Source organism: Armigeres subalbatus, chromosome 2, assembly GCF_024139115.2.
Source record: "Armigeres subalbatus isolate Guangzhou_Male chromosome 2, GZ_Asu_2, whole genome shotgun sequence".
NCBI lineage: Eukaryota > Metazoa > Arthropoda > Insecta > Diptera > Culicidae > Armigeres > Armigeres subalbatus.
Genome location: NC_085140.1, coordinates 39375590 through 39395094, shown reverse-complemented (window position 1 = coordinate 39395094; position 19505 = coordinate 39375590). Strand labels below are relative to the sequence as shown.

The 19505-nt window shown below is 38.6% G+C and overlaps 1 protein-coding gene across 1 annotated transcript; it reads left to right on the top strand.

Moving 5' to 3' along the window:
- The first annotated feature begins 1494 nt into the window (after nt 1-1494).
- LOC134208934 (uncharacterized) lies at nt 1495-6217 on the top strand. Its single transcript, XM_062684895.1, has 6 exons — nt 1495-1561; nt 1624-1962; nt 2047-2300; nt 2586-2867; nt 3080-3431; nt 6063-6217. The coding sequence occupies exons 1-6, from the start codon at nt 1552-1554 to the stop codon at nt 6215-6217; spliced, it is 1392 nt and encodes a 463-aa protein (XP_062540879.1). The 5' UTR covers nt 1495-1551.
- Nucleotides 6218-19505: the final 13288 nt, after the last annotated feature.

Sequence of the window (19505 nt, the reverse complement as noted above, 5' to 3'; positions counted from 1 at the left end):
TTCCCCTTCGTATCGTCTGCAAAGGCATTTCCTGCTGTCGTCTTTGATCCATCAGAAAAAAATTCGGTTGAGCCCCTTGTAGTGTATTTTCTCCTGGTAAAGCGTTTGCCATCCATTTCGTCTCATGTTTGCAATTATGTTTTTTGGTTCTCCGAATTTACGTACATGTTTCGTACATAAATACTTTTTGTGTGAATTCAAATGTTTCTACGTACCGTGGTCTTTTATGCCTTATCTGATAGACGTAGGTACTTAAAATAGGACATCCATGTGTTTGTTAGTTGTCTCGGTTAAAAAGGAACCATTTCCCTTTTCTTTGTTCAGTGTTTCTGACATGAACTTGTATAGATGTGCTCTGAAATAAATAGCTTGAACTAGCTTTTTTGCTAAGGCTTCAACTCGATGCTGCATGGGCACTCAGCCTGCTTCTGCGAACATCACATGAACTGGTGTACTGGGAAGATACCCAAGAAACAATTTTCAATTGACGAAATGTCTCATCAAACTACCTTAATAAGCTAAATGTTTGTCAATAGCTGTGTTGATGTAGATGTAAACTGCTTCACAAATACTGTTCGCCCAAAAGTGGAGACATAATTCAACAACAGATGATACGTGGTTGTTGAAGCGCTGAACGTTTGCTGTTTATTTTATGAATATACCTGTTAATACATTTTTTCACAACTTATTGCACGGCGTTGCTGACGCCTTATGAACAAACACTTAGCGAACAAAGTTGTACAGCGAGTTGCTTTTCCATTGGCATACAAATATGGAATAAGCACTTACAAACAATTGATTAATTTTCAAGTTAATAAGCCTTATTTAGATGTTTTGAAGTTCTTCTTCAACAATTAACAAACTCTTTTTAATTACTGCTGTTCTTTGATTGTGATCAAAATGTTGAATATGATTTTATAACCCATGTTATTCAATTATTGATTGTTAAATAATTGCTAAGAAACATAGCATCAACAATTATTAAAACTATCATTTACAAAAAAAAAGTCAATTATTTTCATAGCCTGCGTTTTGTAACTACTTTGTACTTACTAAACTTTTGAACCACAGAAGAAATTGTTCAATAACCGAATGTATCGCAATCTCCACCGATGACTAGGCTCGATCTCCAGATCCTTTGATTCACTGCTGTCTGCATGCGTCCAACACCATCCTTGATGACATCTGGTAGAAAGTTGAAAGTAGTATTTAAAGTTTCAATTTATGAGCTGAATTATTCGATGTAGCCATATTTAAAAGACATCACAACAACTGCTTTATTCAATTGTTTCTTGACTTAAGAGTTAATGGAATCACAGAGTGTTAATGTTTGAACAAATATCGAATTAAACATTTCATCAATATCAATGGTGGCGATGCTCTTACTAAATTTAACATAAGCTGAATAAGCACATCTTAAACCATCTGGTAACACTGCTTCTTTGAATCGGCACCAAACTGTCAACTCATCTCAAAACAAAAACAATTTGTGAAGTAAATTTCGACAGTACCGGTGCAAATTTTCTATTTTCCACCTCTTTTTTCGCCAAAATGAGCAAAGGTATGTATTTTTAATGTTGTAAAAATGCTCCTCCGATTGAAGAACATTGTTTGTCCTTGCAGGAGATTATTTCTTGGTGGTGCAAACCATCGAAACTGGTAAGCCAGTATTAACGGTAGTGCCACATAAATGGGTTTGCGGAAATACTCTTTTGTGGCCCAACAAGCAAGCAAACGAGCTCCGTAAAAATGCAGCATCAACACCATCGCCTTCGTGGATAAAAATGTCTTGCTCGATCAAGCGTAAATTTATCCCTACATTCTCTGAGGCTGAGCAAGAGGCTGACGATCTTTCTGGCCAATCTACGGATGCATCGGACTTTGTTGTCAAGCGCAGAAAAACTGCCAAAACAGCCTCGATTAAAAAACCGCTTGATCTGAATCATATGATAAATGACAATCGTAAGTAAACCTAAACATTCAATCCTTCTTCGTACAGTTAATATATATTTATATTAATTATTAATTTGAAAAAATAATTTGTAGAAGTATTGGAGCAAGCAACACAGTCTGTCGCACAGAAACATCCTTCGAATGTTGTGTCCACTGATCCGCGTGTATCCGTTGTCGCCCAGCCAGTCGAACAGATTTACTGTCATCCGGATATGAATAATTTGCTGGAAAAAACTCAAGGACCTGGGCTGATTTCCCAATCTGCACCTATAACAGATGCGTCCAACACATTAGTGGCGCCGATGGATACAATGGTGACGGAAGGATACGTTGTAAACATTCAGCAGGTAAGATAGCATTTAATGAAGGGTGAACATTTGTGCCACAATGCAACAGAACATAGTTTAGTATGTAGTAATACATTGTTTAACCTTCAGGGCCTTAAAATCAAAACGTATGGCATTTAATCTCAAGTTATCCCATAAGCAAAATTAGTTTGCCAGCAGCTATTTAGGTAGCACTATTTGCGCATCCGAAAGATTTTCATAAATCCACAATTTGTAACATTTCACCCAAAACGGTATTACCTATTGTATTACCTCTCATATATTATGTTTTTCACTTTTTTCCAGCCCGATGCAGACAGAATCATCAGAGAAGTTTCAGATAAGATCGAACAGGTCTGTACAAGAGTGGCTACAGAGGCGACCAACTCAGTACTTGGCTCAATCCAAGTAATGTTGGCTAAAACATCAGCAATGTTGGAGATGAAAACAGATGCTGTTTCTCGCAGTAATACATGTTTGCATGATCAAGAGCCATCGTCGTCTTTCCAGTTTTCTCCAGTGACAACTATTGAAGGGCTGGACAATCTGGAAGAAAATCTGGAAAATGATGTGTACGCCAAACAGTTGGTAAGTGCAACGATAGTTTGACACGCGCATCGAATTTATTTGAGTTTGTTGTTTCCTTTTATTGATACATATTCCAAGTTCTAAGTTTGTTTGTCTATGTTAAGTTCAGAAAAAATTAGTTATTATTACTTTATTTGACTCTTCACACTATATTTACGAAGCCCAATGGTAATGGTAATACAGTTAAATGATATTTTTTTCCTCACTTACAGTTTGCATATATGAAAAGGATAATTGGACATAGTGGCGATGATTGTAATGGACTCAATATTGCTTATGGTCTGGTTGATCACATCTTCGACAGGAAGTTAATGCTTGTCTGTTCTTGGACTGGAGAAAGTAAAGGAGAAACCACTAAGTATCCTTTAAAGAAATGTGTCAATATTCTTGACCTTTTCTTTAAACTAATTCGTAGCGTGAATAACACATTTTCGCGTTTACTTCTTGAGGACTTTTTCAAGAGAGTAACGAGAAACTCAAAGAAACGGAGCGAGGCAAAAGGGAAGCGGCAATCCTCAGTTCATCGTAGAGCAAAGACAAAAGCGGCTCGAAAATACCATGGAAGTAAGTAGGGGAGAACGGTCCAAAATGCACCCCTTAAGCTTGTTTGATGTTTTCGCCCATATAAACAATAATACCCAACCATTTCAACGTATAGGTGCAAAATTTACAAACCCAGCTACATTTCACAATGATCTCCTATTCAAAACAATAAGGTTTTCACGACTTTCTAACGCATTTAAAAAATGTTTTAAAAACAGGCCTGGGGCAAAACGTCCGAATGGTGGTCTAAAATGACTCAATTGCATGTAAAATGATGGTGAACGCATGGTTGTTTGTATTTTCTTAATGGATTGAACTACAATCTTACGAATGTGGTTGATGAATAGCAAATCGCTAAATTTGAGTGAAAATGAAGGGATTTTGCTAGATTTTTCCAATGGAGCTCAATGATGGATAACTAATTATGAGTTATAATGGTAATATTCGTTCATAAATGTACTACAACAGATTATATGAGTGATTATATGAGAGAGGCCATTTTGCCCCAGGGGTGCATTTTGGACCGTTCTCCCCTATATCGTTAATCAAGCTAAAACCGAAATGGGGGACTATCAAAGTTTCGCGCAACCCGTACGTCAAACCTAACTTCGCTAGTGACGTGCTAGTCTATATTCGGGCCTAATTAGATCAGCGCACTACTACGAAGTTAGGTTTAACGTACCGGTTCACAGAAGGACCAATCTTCAAAAAGACGGTCAAAAACCATTTTTTCAAAATGATCCAAATTAATAACTTGAGTCATGGGTTGTTAGTAGAATACTTGACGATGATGTAAACATAGTTTTGAGTCATTTTATTCGGGTGGATCTTACCTTTATAGTCAATACAAGTTGAGCATGTTGTCGATTTTTAATTCTGTTAAATCTTGTAACATTTATCTTACTGCTTCATTATGTTGGCCACAACGTATACATGACCCAAACCTATTATATTTGGCACCATCACAAAGTGTAGTCCAAAAACTAATAAAGCCACGCATATACGTTCGTAAATTATGTTTGATCGCGCAGAAAGTACTCGGTCTTTATTATGTATAAAATTATTATTGTATTATATTCTTGCTGTATTCATTGTGAAATTCAAAAAGGTACCCATCGGTACCCATCAATGAAATTCACACTGTAGTTTCATTTTTTTGTCAGGAATCCAATCCTGCAGAAATTAGGTTCCGCCACCCTCCGCCCGCTCAGTTATTTCGGTTTTACTGACAGTGGTCGTTTCGGTCTTGCCAATCAATTTTGATAAAAAGCAACGCACAATTTGTATTCACTTCTCTCTGTACTTCTCATTTGCCCCAATACAATGGTGTGACATCAGCTTAAAATTGTCTAGGGGTCGTACAGTTATTACGTAAGCATTATTTTGGGTTTCAACATCCTTTCCTTCATGTAAGATTTCTTACATACAAATGATATTTTATTTATAGGTAAAACGACAGATCCCTCTCCCCATAAGGGCATACGTAATATGTGTACGCCCATTTGTTCTTGTCTCACGCATACTTTAATTAAGGAAATTCTACGTGATCATGAGTTTTTACAGGCACTTGCGCTCTGAGATTTTGAAAATATTGTTAAATGAAGTAGGACAAACTATCAAGTCATGTCATGTTTAGTCGCAATGCAGGGAGAGTATTTTATTTGACCCCTACAGTACATCTAATTTTCCATACTTACTCTGTTAAAAGATCATGAGTTTTTCACATTAACCGTAATATCAATAATCCATTTGCGCTTCTACAGACTTTGTTTAGGGACGAAACAAAATCCATTCTATATGTTTACAATTTCAAATAATGGAATATATTTTTTCGTTGGCACTGCAGTGAGGCGGCAGAAATGGGGAAGTAAAGGTGGCTTTTAATACCTGTAATTATGCTCAAAGAACTGGAACTCGACACTGGCGGCGCCAGCCATTGATATTGATGAGGCGCCACTTGGTGCAAGCACGTTGTCTTTGAGAACGTTAGCGTGCTTGCGACGACTGGTGCCCCACCTCTCGTTCCGGTAGTGGATCTCTAGCTTACGGGTCGGTGATGCCGAGAAGATCAACTATCCATTCAATGAAATATCATAATATGTGGCCTGCTAGACCATTTTATTCACTTCTAACATTTTTGACCGTCTTTTTTAGAATTGGTCTCACTGTGCGGTTGCGAGAAAATCCAACTTTGATAGTACCTCATTCCGGTTTTCAATTTGACTACTATGTATCACCTTTCTAAATGTGCTTTTGTTTTCAACTGTTTCACATTCAAATTAAAAAAAAACACTACCATAGTCACAGATAATTGTATAGGGGAACGGTTCGCCACTTCATCTCATAGCTCCTATTTCCATCCCATCAAAAACAAAGCAATGGAAAGGAATTTGGTTTGTTTATTATTTTTGTGATTTTTTTCAGCAGTGAGCACGCATGTTGACAAAAAGAAGCGACGAATTTGGTGCCGTGTTTCTTTGTTTAGCGATGAGATGGATATATGTACAGTGAGATGGAGATCGGAACATTTCCCCTATATAGTGAACTTTTCTATAGTCTGCCTACAGCTTAAACACACAATGTATTTTTTTACTAGTTTCGCACTAGTTTAAAATTTTCGCACTAGTTTTAAATTTAATAATATAATTCCAGGTGATAAGCATGTTCTGGATGAACATCAGCATCCTACAGCAGTTATTGAACCGGAACAAGTGCTTACAGCCAACGACATTGAAGGAGAAATGGAATCAGAATCGAACTCAGAACATGAATATGAGGAAGATTCATATGACTTCAACGATGAATAATTTGAGTGATTTGTTGATTAGTAATCTTTTGCTACTTCTGATGAGATGCGAACAACATAAGTGAATAATTTGATTTTTCTAACATGTTTTCTTAAATATATCATATATTATTTAAATATATTTTATTGAATACTTATAAAATTACTATTAGATAGAACCTTAATCATATTTCTGATGCTGTAAGTGTTTATCGAAATGATATTTCATTATTTCGGAAAAGTATGTAATAGAGGAATAAAAACGTAGCTGTTCAGCTTGTAGGAGATTACTACAAATTTACATAAAATATCTTCCACTTTGAATGTTTGCGCAATTTTTGAACCAGATATTTGAGCTTTGTAAATGTGCAAAAAAGAAGATCGAATAGGTAGCTCAAAAAAGTCAGTCTGATTAGCCAACGCTTTTCCGTGTATCAAGATACTATAATCTGAATCAACTGTAGCGTCAATCATTTGAACAATTTCAAATTTTTTTGCCAAGAACCATGAATTTTTAAATACATTGTTTATTTCAAAACCTTGGCGTATTTTACACTTTACTTTATCCCTGTTTCTAGCTACTGAGGGAATGAATCCGGTGGATCTTGTGTTCACAGCTGATCGAGTTTTTTCCAGAATCCTGTTAGCCACTTGCTCGAGACAATTATTACCCTGCCTTACACATTTCTTTAGTTGAAAAAGATAATTCTCGAAGGGATATGCCGAGATTGTACTGAGAGAACCAAATCGTTCTACATCACCTACGACATGCTCAAGGTTGTGAATGTTACTTGTTACATATTCTTCGCCATATATCTCAATGAAATCTTCAATAAACTTTTCGAATAATGTTTGCGCTAGGGCTAACCATTCCTTACAATAATCTGTGGAACATATTCTAACAGCAATGAAGAGAAGAAGAAAATGGTTATACAATTTTTCATCAATTACGTCTTTGAGCACCACTATACCAACATAGTTCAGAAAAGATCGCCATTCAGTTCCCTTCCAGAAGGCAATACAATCTAAACCTCTCATTTGAAACACGACAGTTCGTGACACATAAGAGTACTCTCCATCTATAGTGCACTTCAAGCAGCCATTTTTCCCATTGAAGTTTACTACACCTAGAATAAGTAATGAATCATTTTGTAAATGAACTAGTTTTTTTAAACATTTTTCTCATGAAATTGTCGTATAGTACCTTTAACGAAAGCACGTGCAGGTGAATCACAGATAAAGCAACGTATGTTAATTTTGATAATGTGGCCTTTTAAGCTTAGACCATTCTGGACCAATGGTATTAATAAGAAAATTATTTTGAGCTTTTTAGTGGAATGTTTTTCACCTGTCATAAGACGAGTTTAAACAATCCCATTGAATTCCACCACTTAATTGTATCCTGACAGATACGTATTCCGACCTCAACAGTAAGGCCGTCTTCAGTGTCTTGTACTTGACTCGACTTCGAGTCAAGTACAAGACACTGAAGACGGCCTTACTGTTGAGGTCGAAATACGTATCTGTCAGGATACAATTAAGTGGTGGAATTCAATGGGATTGTTTAAACTCGTCTTATGACAGGCCAATGGTATTACTTCATCGACGAATGGTGTAAGATATTTTTCTATATCAGTCGGCTTAGTTTTCCCCAAAAAGATTCCAATGGGCATAGGTTCTAATTCTGGCATTTCATGAACGTTACAAAGTATAGGCCATAGTTGAAATTTAGAACTTTTGTGGACCATCTATATTTATGTTGATACTGATCATAATATCCTTTGTCAAATACTCAAACCACTTCTCAAGACAAGATACCAATCCATAATGCCAATATTTACCACCTGGTATTTCATAGCAAAGTTTGCCAATATTTGATGGTGTTTCAAGAAGTGTTCTCGGATCATTGGGTAAACTTGTGTCGTTGTATTTATCCTTTATCAGCCCCAACAAATCTTTTACAGCATTGTGAGGTATATTGTACCGCAGTGACCACGATCTTAAAGCTTCGCGAGAGCTTTGAATGGCCTTCGGAGGATCACCAGAATCAGACGAGTATACGGACATAGTACCATCTGTTTCGCTAGCGTCATCGGTGTGAACTTGGAAAGCTGGCTCAAATTTTTGCTGAATATTCGAGTCCTGCGTTGGATTTGAACATGCAGCTTCAGAAGAGCTATGGGTATGGTCCTTATTATTGTGTGATACCGAAGACTCAGGGTTAACAAAAAAGATTCTATCTGAAATATTTGTAAATTATTATAAACGAGTTTGCTCTATGAAACGAAATTACCTTTAGGGAGGTCAGAAGCGACAGGAACTGGTGCTGAAATTCTAGGCGCATTCAACTCGGTATACATTTTATTGTACATGAGAAGATATTTGTCAGTGGCTAATTTCAATTTCCGATGGTATGTACTGGTTCTCTTGTACTTTTTGAAAGCAATATTCATTTTAAAAAAATACACTCAAATATATACTCTCACGCCAACGAAATACAAAAAAATAATAATTATATTTCCATACATTTCAAGTTGAGTGTGAATGCTTCTATTCCGCTGAAGTTAAACAGTACTTGTCTGATAATAGTTTAACAAAGATATTATAACTACATATTATTTGTTCTACTTTATTAGGCTATTGAAAAACTATTCAAACAGAATAAACAAAGCATTAAAACAATTAATATATTACATAGTTGTTATATAGTACTGTTGCTGTATTAAAGCATTTCTATTCAATGCTGTTGGTTTTAAGACTTCAAAATATTGGAAATAAAATTTGATTTCATTCAGATAATAAGCAATACCTGTACAGCTGAGTAAATGTTTAACAAATATTGACAAAACTGATTGCGCATAACTTGGTTGACAAATAAATTACTTGGTTGGGCAACGTTTGTTAAACTTTTCTTCCATTAGTTATTGAGAAAATAGCGAAATGTGGAACTATGACTTGATTTCATGCAAAAATAACATTATATAGATCTTTTTAAATACAATATTTTATACAACTACTGTCGCTTCAATACAGCTTTTGTTCAATAGGTACGTTTATTTAGAACTTCGGATTGTTACTTGGGTAGCCCATTGCTTGCCTGATGACTGTATTCTGCATAGATTTGGATTTTTTGAAGGTTGGTCCTAGCTGAGTTCCCGAAAATAGTTGCTCCGTATTAATCGTACTAATCGGTTCTTTATAATGGCGTTACCTATTTTGATTAGGGTTTCCGGGTGGGCTGCCCCTGACTTTCTTGACAGCAACTGGGTTCGATCCCAGGTTCGTTCCATTCTCCTACTTTGTATCGTTCTCTATATTTCCCATGTTCTAGCAATCGCTACAACTGGAAATGGACTTCCAAACCGTTTCCATTACTATTCCTATACCTTCAACTTGAGTATTCTAACAGTAATCTGCTAGAATTGGAAATGATCCATAGAGCTCGTTTCCTACATCCAATTAGAAATTCCATCAGTTGCTTTCTCCTATCTATCACATTGGCAGCTCGTTAACCAAGACGGACCTCTGCCTCTCGAACCTAACCCAAAAATTCCAACGAATTCCGCATGAACTCGTGGCAAGTGCAGAGGTATATTCGGCTTGCAGTGGGCGAGTAATTGCATCATCATTTCCTCCCCCTTCCCTTCATTGACTTGTATTCTGACGTGGCAGGCGCCAGCATGACCTAACAAATGAGATCACCAGTACTTGTACATTGAAGATGTGTGCTAGTCCCAAGCAAACATCTATTGGTTCCCTGTGCAAGAACAGCTGATCTGGTGATAATGGAGTAGCAACTACGAGCAGTCAATCAAGCTCAAGCTCAAGCTCAAGTGAGCGTAGTTGTTTCGATGAAATCTCTGCTGCTAATTCCAGTGTCACAGCTTCTACAATTTACGGAAAATCGTCTACAAATTGGACTAACAATTTTTTTATTGCGCTCCCATATCTCCGATATCCTTAAAAGTTTCGTTGCGTCAACTGAATCGTACGCCATGTTGATATCGATGAATGTGACCATTACTTCCCGATGTTGTTTCTTGGCTGTGTGGATATTGTTCACCACATAGGCAACACAGGTGGATGCCGACCTACGCTATTTCTGTTAATCTGTTTTCTAATACACCATTTATTAGTTTGATTTATATGTTTAAAGAGCTATTGCTCTCCTATCACTTGGCTGCTGGTAGTTCCTACTCATCTCCAGGATTGGGTGAACTTCTGTTCTCCGCCACTCTTTCGGAATATTCTCGGTGACAATAATTTTGCTCAGGATATCCCACATGTTGTCCTGCATTCCTCCGTTGAACTGTTTGATGATTTCGTAGAAGATACCACTTTACTCCGGTGCTGAGTAGGCCTTTTTCCTCTACAATAGCTCCAAAAAGTCCTCACATTTGATGCCCATCTCGTAGTACTCTAGTAACTCTTGGGTAGTATACTGCGGAAAGGATACCAGCTTTAATTTGACCTTGAAAAAATAATCCATGAACTGCTTCCCTTCACCTCGAGATAGTTTCCGAGCAGCGCAAGTCAGACAAAAAAAGGCTGCTGCAACTTGATTGTGACTGAATCTGGTCACATATTGTTTGCAGTGAACTATGTGGAACATGAGTGCTGCTTGTGTTCCAGTCTTGTCTGGTGTTTTCCAGGTAACGCTGTGTCGATGCATTTACCCAGGTTCTAGAGTTGTCCTGACGGTGTAGATTCGTCGACCTTCTCCATGAGACTTTGTACGTACTTCCTTTTGGCTTTCTGGACTTCTTATTTAATAACTCTCTTTCTCTCTGTAGCTTAAGGTAGTTTGTTCTGGTTCCGTCTATCAGGTTGTCTTATTTTAAACGCTGAAAGATGCCTTTGACACTGCTTCTCGAAACACTTCGACCATTTCTTCTGGTGAATAAATGAATTGAGGCCTGGTGCTGTTCAAATATTCCCCGGTGTCTCTATGGGGGAATATTATTATTTTATATTTTCTAGGAGAGATCGACTATGATGGTGATATTTGAGGTTATGGCTTTCAGTCTTCTTATGCTCAAAAACGGGTTTTACGTTTTTATCCGACGTTTCGGTTACATATATTGTACCTTTATCAAGGAGTCTGTGGACAATGGTGGATTATGTTGTATTAATGTTGTATGTTGTGTATGTTCAGGATTACTTACTAACTAAGTCCCGTTTTATTGTTACATTGTCTTAGCATAGAACGTTTTGTCACAACTTTATGTTAACTGCAAAGAACGAGAAACACTGATTGTAACAGGCGCACTCACTGTGTAGGTGGTCTTCATAAATTTTACTTACATCGCCCCCTCTATTTTTCGGTAGGGGCTGCGAAATTTGAATTTATCCGGGCACCAGGAACTATCGTGTAGTACTTTTTTAGCGCCACTTCTATTCTGTTTGTATCGAACTGTGTTGTGATGGCGTTTCTGTCTGTCTGTTTGCTCTATTACACTGATTGTTTTTGAATGTGTGGAGTATGCCGGCATACGTACTGCTGAGGTTGTCTGTGTCTGTGCGCTTGTTGACTGTGTTCTGTGTGTTTATAATATGGCATGTTTCTAGAATGTGTAGATTTTGTTTCTTAAGACTAGAGTCTAGAACGTGTGTGCGATCGAATGCGAAAGCATGATGGTTCTCGATGGAATGATCGAGTAACGCTGTTCGTTCTCGCATTGCTGCTACCTCCTGATCTTCTGCTGATTTCCCTTGATCCCACATAGTTTGTAATCGGTTGGAACAGGAGCGGTGGCCGGCAATTCTTGTTTTCAGCTTGTTTGACGTCATCCCCACGTAACAGGCTGGACAGTTCTCGCATGGGATCCTGTATATGACGTTTGATCGGTCGTTCTGGTCTATCTTGTCCTTCACCGGGGGTAGCATGTTTCCGACGGTCTTCTCATTTTTCGCACTAATGGTGACGTTTGGGTAATCTGTTTTCAAGCATTTTTGTATTTTGCTTGATAACTGCCCCACGTGCACCATAGATCTGTATATTGTCTCGTTCGGTGCCGTGATGTCATCGTTGTTGGTGGTGTTTATTTGTCGTTCTCGTGATCGTTCGATTAGGCGATTAATCACTCGTGTGGGGTAATCGTTTAATTTCAGTTGGGAGAAAATTATGTTGTGTGTTTGTCTTGTGTCGATGTTGGTGGAGAATGTTTTGACGCGTTGAATGAAATTCATTGCTACATTGACTTTCAGTCTCGTGTTGTGTGCAGAATGGTAATTGAGAAACCTACCCGATGCTATGGGTTTCATGTACCATTCTGTTTTGACTGTTTGGTCGTTCTGTCGTACTAGAAGTAAATCTAGAAACGGGATTCGACCGTCATTTTCAGTTTCGACCGTGAACTGTATTTTGTCATGGTAGTCATTAAATGATTTTCTCACCTGTTCAATTTTCTCATTGGGTACCGCTAGAATCAAATCGTCTACGTATTTTCTCAGTACCGGGATTGGGAAATTGATTCTTGCAGTTACCGTGTCCAGAAGAGCCTCCATTACTAGGTCCGCAATGGTGGGGGAAAGTGGATTACCCATCGCTGTTCCGAACACCTGTTGGAAATATTTCCCTTTGAACCGGAAGTAACTACAGTCTATGCAGAACTCGGTAATCTCAAGGAATAAGTCCAAATTGATGTCGGTGTTTTCCTTATGTTGTCCCAGTTGTCGATGACGTCACGTATCACTAAGTCCTTGGAATGCATGTGAACAGTGACACTACGTCCAAGGATATTAGGACGTAGTCAGGAGGAAACTGCACGTTGTTTATTAGTTGGCAGAAGCTGAACGAATCAGTTACGTTGTACCTGCCGACGATAGATTTTTGAATGATCTTCCCACAAATTGCGACAGTGTGTACGACGGTGACGTCATACGGTACCACTGGTCTAAGTGGTAGGCCCTCTTTGTGTGCTTTTGGGGCACCGTATATTCGTGGGGAAGTAGCTTTGTACGTTTTAACCGCATTTCCGTGGCACGGTCGACGAGTTTCAATTCCGCTAGCCGTTTAGCGAATTCGTTGTTGCGTTTCTGGTATGTTGATGTTGGATCTCGATTTAACTTCCGGTATGTGTCTTCGTCGTCGATCATGTGTTGCAATTTCCTATCGTAGTCCTCTCGTTTCATCACGACCGTCTTATTTCCCTTATCGGCTTCGATGATGACTAATTCCGGATGTTGTGTCAGGAATTCTCTGGTTGCTTTCGTTGTGGTCCGATAGAAATTGGTTGTCGGATCGTGTTTCTCCTTTCCTCTTTCTGCGTGGAGAAAATTCTGTATTTGGTTCGCAACCGCACACCTGTTGCGCTCCTGGATTTCCTCCACCCTGTTTGTTTGAATGATGCTATGAATGATGATATTTTCCTATTTGTCCTGTTGGAGCTACAGGACAAATAGGAAATTTCAGACAATCATCCAAAGGTCGCTGGAATCAACCGTCAGCAAGACGCCCAGCCGCAACGCAAAATCGCTATTCAACAGCACCGACGTCACGATTCCGAAGGATGTCGAGCTGCTACTAAGTATGGGAAGAAAATTTGCGCTCCCATACACGAACATGAACGAACTTCCTATTTATCACCTGATAGCTGATGTGGAGAGCATCATTCAAACAAACAGGGTGGAGGAAATCCAGGAGCGCAACAGGTGTGCGGTTGCGAACCAAATACAGAATTTTCTCCACGCAGAAAGAGGAAAGGAGAAACACGATCCGACAACCAATTTCTATCGGACCACAACGAAAGCAACCAGAGAATTCCTGACACAACATCCGGAATTAGTCATCATCGAAGCCGATAAGGGAAATAAGACGGTCGTGATGAAACGAGAGGACTACGATAGGAAATTGCAACACATGATCGACGACGAAGACACATACCGGAAGTTAAATCGAGATCCAACATCAACATACCAGAAACGCAACAACGAATTCGCTAAACGGCTAGCGGAATTGAAACTCGTCGACCGTGCCACGGAAATGCGGTTAAAACATACAAAGCTACTTCCCCGCGAATATACGGTGCCCCAAAAAGCACACAAAGAGGGCCTACCACTTAGACCAGTGGTACCGTGTATGACGTCACCGTCGTACACACTGTCGCAATTTGTGGGGAAGATCATTCAAAAATCTATCGTCGGCAGGTACAACGTAACTGATTCGTTCAGCTTCTGCCAACTAATAAACAACGTGCAGCTTCCTCCTGACTACGTCCTAATATCCTTGGACGTAGTGTCACTGTTCACATGCATTCCCAAGGACTTAGTGATACGTGACGTCATCGACAACTGGGACAACGAAAAACACCGACATCAATTTGGACTTATTCCTTGAGATTACCGAGTTCTGCATAGACTGTAGTTACTTCCGGTTCAAAGGGAAATATTTCCAACAGGTGTTCGGAACAGCGATGGGTAATCCACTTTCCCCCACCATTGCGGACCTAGTAATGGAGGCTCTTCTGGACACGGTAACTGCAAGAATCAATTTCCCAATCCCGGTACTGAGAAAATACGTAGACGATTTGATTCTAGCGGTACCCAAGGAGAAAATTGAACAGGTGAGAAAATCATTCAATGACTACCATGCAGAGGCGCGGTCGGGTTCCAAGACGTGGGTAGGACAAAATTTGCCCCAACGAACATTTAAGAAAACGCCAATTTTGAAACGAGGCATTAATAGAATACGTTTCACACAAAGCTTTGAATGCTGATCGAATTTATCTGTGTTCAGTCAAATATCCTCCATTATCATATAATGATCAGAGTTAACCGACAAAATTCCGTAGAATTTACGAGAAAAACGAGAAAAACGAGAGCGTTTCTCTAGAAAATTTTGAAAAGTTTTCCAAATTAATTACGTAGATTTTCCTGAGAGATTTCTTAAGAGTGTTTCGTGAAAATTCCAACCACCTCGTAGAGTTTTTCGAGGTAATTTTGAAAGCTTCCCGATGAAATTGTAACGAGTTTATCCAAATTAAGTACGTAGATTTTTTCGATGAAATTCCGAAGAGTTTCTCAAAGTAATTCTAAACATTTTCCCGAGGAACCTTCGAAGTATTTCCCAACGAAATTCCGAGGAGTTACCCGAGGATTTTTGGAGGAACTTCCTGGAAAAAATCCGAAAAAAATCCCTTGGGAAGTCCGAAGCGTTTCCTGAAGAAATTACGAAGAGTTTCTTCAGATAATTTGGAAGCGTTTCCCGAGGTATTTCCGAAAAGTTTCCCAAATAAATTCTAAAGAGTTTCTTGAGGAAGTTCTGAACGCTTTTCAGGGAAACTTCCGAAAAGTTTGGCAAGGAAATTACAAAGAGTTTCTTGAAAAAATCTCTACGAGTTTCGCGAGGAGTTTTCTCTTCTCTTCGTAGAGTTTTTTTAAAGGAGAAAATAAAAATTTCCTTTGGAAATTCGGAATCGTTTCTCGAGGAAATTCCGAAAAGTTTTTCAAAGAAAACCGAATAGTTATCTGATCCGAAGAGTTTCCTGAAGAATTTTCAAACAATTTTCCGTGGGATTTCCGACAAATTTCCCGAGGAAATTTTGAAAAGTGTCTCTTAGTGTCTCTTAGTAAATTCTTAATTTTAAAATAAATTCTAAGAGCTTCCCGAATAATGTTTCTATGGTTTTCCATGGAACAAATTTCTCACGATTTAAGCGACTGTTGTCGTCCTTTTAGAAGACAAGGAACACAACAGTCGTTTAAACCGTGTAACATTTTCCCCTAAGAAGCTCGCAAATAATTATTCAACAAATTTCTTCTTGGAATTTGGTAGAGCTTCCCAAGAAAATTTCGAAAAGTTTTCCAAAAAAAAATCGAAAGGTTTCCCGATATCCCTTTGAGCACATTTTGTGGAGTTTCCCGAAAACAGTGTGAAGAAACTCACAAAGTAATTCCGAAGTATTTCTCGAGGAAATTTTGAAGAGTTTCCCGATGATTTTTACCGGAGGGACTCTTCCTTGGGAATCCGGAAGCGTTTCCAAAGGAAATTTTGGGAAGTTTCTCCGGAGAATTCGGAAGCGATTCCCGAGGGAATTCCGAAAAGTTTCCTAAAGAAATTTCGAATTTAATTCCGGACAATTTTTCGACGAAATTCCAAAGAATCTCTCGAGGAAATTCCGAAGATTTCCCCAAGAAAATTTTGAAAAAAAAAATTCATGGAAATGCTGAACAAATTTTCGCGAGAATTCTGAATTTGTTTTATAGGAATTTAAAAAATGTTTTGCTGGAAACTCGAAAAAACCTCTTCATGGTAGTTTAAAACAATTTCCTAAGCACACCAGGCCAACTCAATGAGCCATGAGATTTGGAAAAAGTCACTAACATGTTCTTCATGACAGATGATTGGCAAGATATACATAAACTGTAATAAGTAACGTTTAATTGCCCTTAATCTAAAATTTTCTCAGGGAAGATCAAGAGAATAAACTATTTCGAATTGCTTTGGAATAAATGATGTCAATGACAATGAAGACAAACCGTACGTTTGAAAGCCAGTATATAGAAAATTATCCTAAAAATGGGAAGCAGCTATTAATGTAGCACATAGTGCAGATTGTTTCATTTATTGTTTGTTATCTCTTTAGAATCATGGGTAGGACAATTCTCAGGTTGTCCTACCCAGGATTTTTCGTGCGTAGGACATGTCCTACCTGTCCCACCCACTCCCGGCGCCACTGCTACCATGACAAAATACAGTTCACGGTCGAAACTGAAAAAGACGGTCGAATCCCGTTTCTAGATTTACTTCTAGTACGACAGAACGACCAAACAGTCAAAACAGAATGGTACATGAAACCCATAGCATCGGGTAGGTTTCTCAATTACCATTCTGCACACAACACGAGACTGAAAGTCAATGTAGCAATGAATTTCATTCAACGCGTCAAAACATTCTCCACCAACATCGACACAAGACAAACACACAACATAATTTTCTCCCAACTGAAATTAAACGATTACCCCACACGAGTGATTAATCGCCTAATCGAACGATCACGAGAACGACAAATAAACACCACCAACAACGATGACATCACGGCACCGAACGAGACAATATACAGATCTATGGTGCACGTGGGGCAGTTATCAAGCAAAATACAAAAATGCTTGAAAACAGATTACCCAAACGTCACCATTAGTGCGAAAAATGAGAAGACCGTCGGAAACATGCTACCCCCGGTGAAGGACAAGATAGACCAGAACGACCGATCAAACGTCATATACAGGATCCCATGCCAGAACTGTCCAGCCTGTTACGTGGGGATGACGTCAAACAAGCTGAAAACAAGAATTGCCGGCCACCGCTCCTGTTCCAACCGATTACAAACTATGTGGGATCAAGGGAAATCAGCAGAAGATCAGGAGGTAGCAGCAATGCGAGAACGAACAGCGTTACTCGATCATTCCATCGAGAACCATCATGCTTTCGCATTCGATCGCACACACGTTCTAGACTCTAGTCTTAAGAAACAAAATCTACACATTCTAGAAACATGCCATATTATAAACACACAGAACACAGTCAACAAGCGCACAGACACAGACAACCTCAGCAGTACGTATGTCGGCATACTCCACACAATCAGTGTAATAGAGCAAACAGACAGACAGAAACGACATCACAACACAGTTCGATACAAACAGAATAGAAGTGGCGCTAAAAACGTACTACACGATAGTTCCTGGTGCCCGGATAAATTCAATTTCGCAGCCCCTACCGAAAAATAGAGGGGGCGATGTAAGTAAATTTATGAAGACCACCTACACAGTGAGTGCGCCTGTTACAATCAGTGTTTCTCGTTTATTGCAGTTAACATAAAGTTGTGACAAAACGTTCTATGCTAAGACAATGTAACAATAAAACGGGACTTAGTTAGTAAGTAATCCTGAACATACACAACATACAACACCAATACAACATAATCCACCATTGTCCACAGACTCCTTGATAAAGGTACAATATATGTAACCGAAACGTCGGATAAAAACGTAAAACCCGTTTTTGAGCATAAGAAGACTGAAAGCCATAACCTCAAATATTATTTTATAAAAATCAGTATTTCTGAAACACACACACACCACGCGAAAGTGGAGTCTCCTGGCGCTGGTGTTCTTGCCATATTCTTGCATGTGCGAATTATTGCTCAAGCTAGTTGTTTGTTATTTGCATCGCTGGAGTAGGTTGAATACAAACTTTTTGGTTGACTCTACCACAACATTCATGTTTGCCAAAAACACTATGCATCAAAATACATCAGATCTCACAAATATATATAACTGCTCACTAGCGCTGTCTCTTGGAAGAAGTGATCATTATACTGAACACGGCTTTATAGTCCTGGACATCTTGAACAGTTTTGCCGAATACAACTTGGGTGTAAGTATAAAGGATCTCAAGCTAGAGCAATATTTTACACATGCAAGAATATTGCAAGAACACTAGCGCCGCCTAATTGTTTAATTTTTGATTCTAGGGCTTTGTATGGTACTTAATATACATGGCAATCAGTAAATCAAAGCCTAGTCAATCTTGATTATGACAACCAGCACAGTGTATGAACGGCTGTAGAACAAAAGGTAAAAACAAAACAACAAAAGAACAAAATTTGAAAATCTTAAACGGGATCTATCCGATTGAGACAAAAAAAGTTGAATGATATGTTAAAAATATGCTTCTGAACTAAAATCTACCATTTGATAGGAAGCCCCCATTTGAGAGACTTAAAGGACTTTTTTTTTAAAAGCTTAAGAGCTCCAATGCGATAGATTTGAAAAAAAGATATTTTAGTTACTAGATAAAGATTGTCGCTACTGTTCCCTTTGTTCTGCTGTCCGAAACATGTGTGGTACATACCTGTCAAATCGTATGGATTTTCCTTCTTTGACATTTAGCTCCCCTATCCTCGCCAGCAAAAGATGTTCCGGACAGCGACGACAGCGACAATCTTTATCTAGTAACTAAAATATCTTTTATTTGAAAGCCTCCTTTTAAAATGCCTTTTAAGAGACTCGAAAGTCTCTTTTCACGAGACTCAAAAACCTCCTTCCAAGAGGCTCGTAACCTCCTTTCAAGAAGCTCGGAAGCCTTTTGTTTAAAAGCCTCTGAAGCCTCCTTTCAAGAGGCTCAGAGGCCTCCTTTCAAGAGGCTCGGAAGCCTCCTTTCAAGAGGAATGTATAAACATAATAATAAGAAGAATCTCAATAAAGAAAGAACATTAAATAGAATGTAATTTTAATTATTTCGATGAATATGGTTCGCGCATGAGAATAAATGTCAAATCTAATCTATTCTCAATCCTTTTTGATCG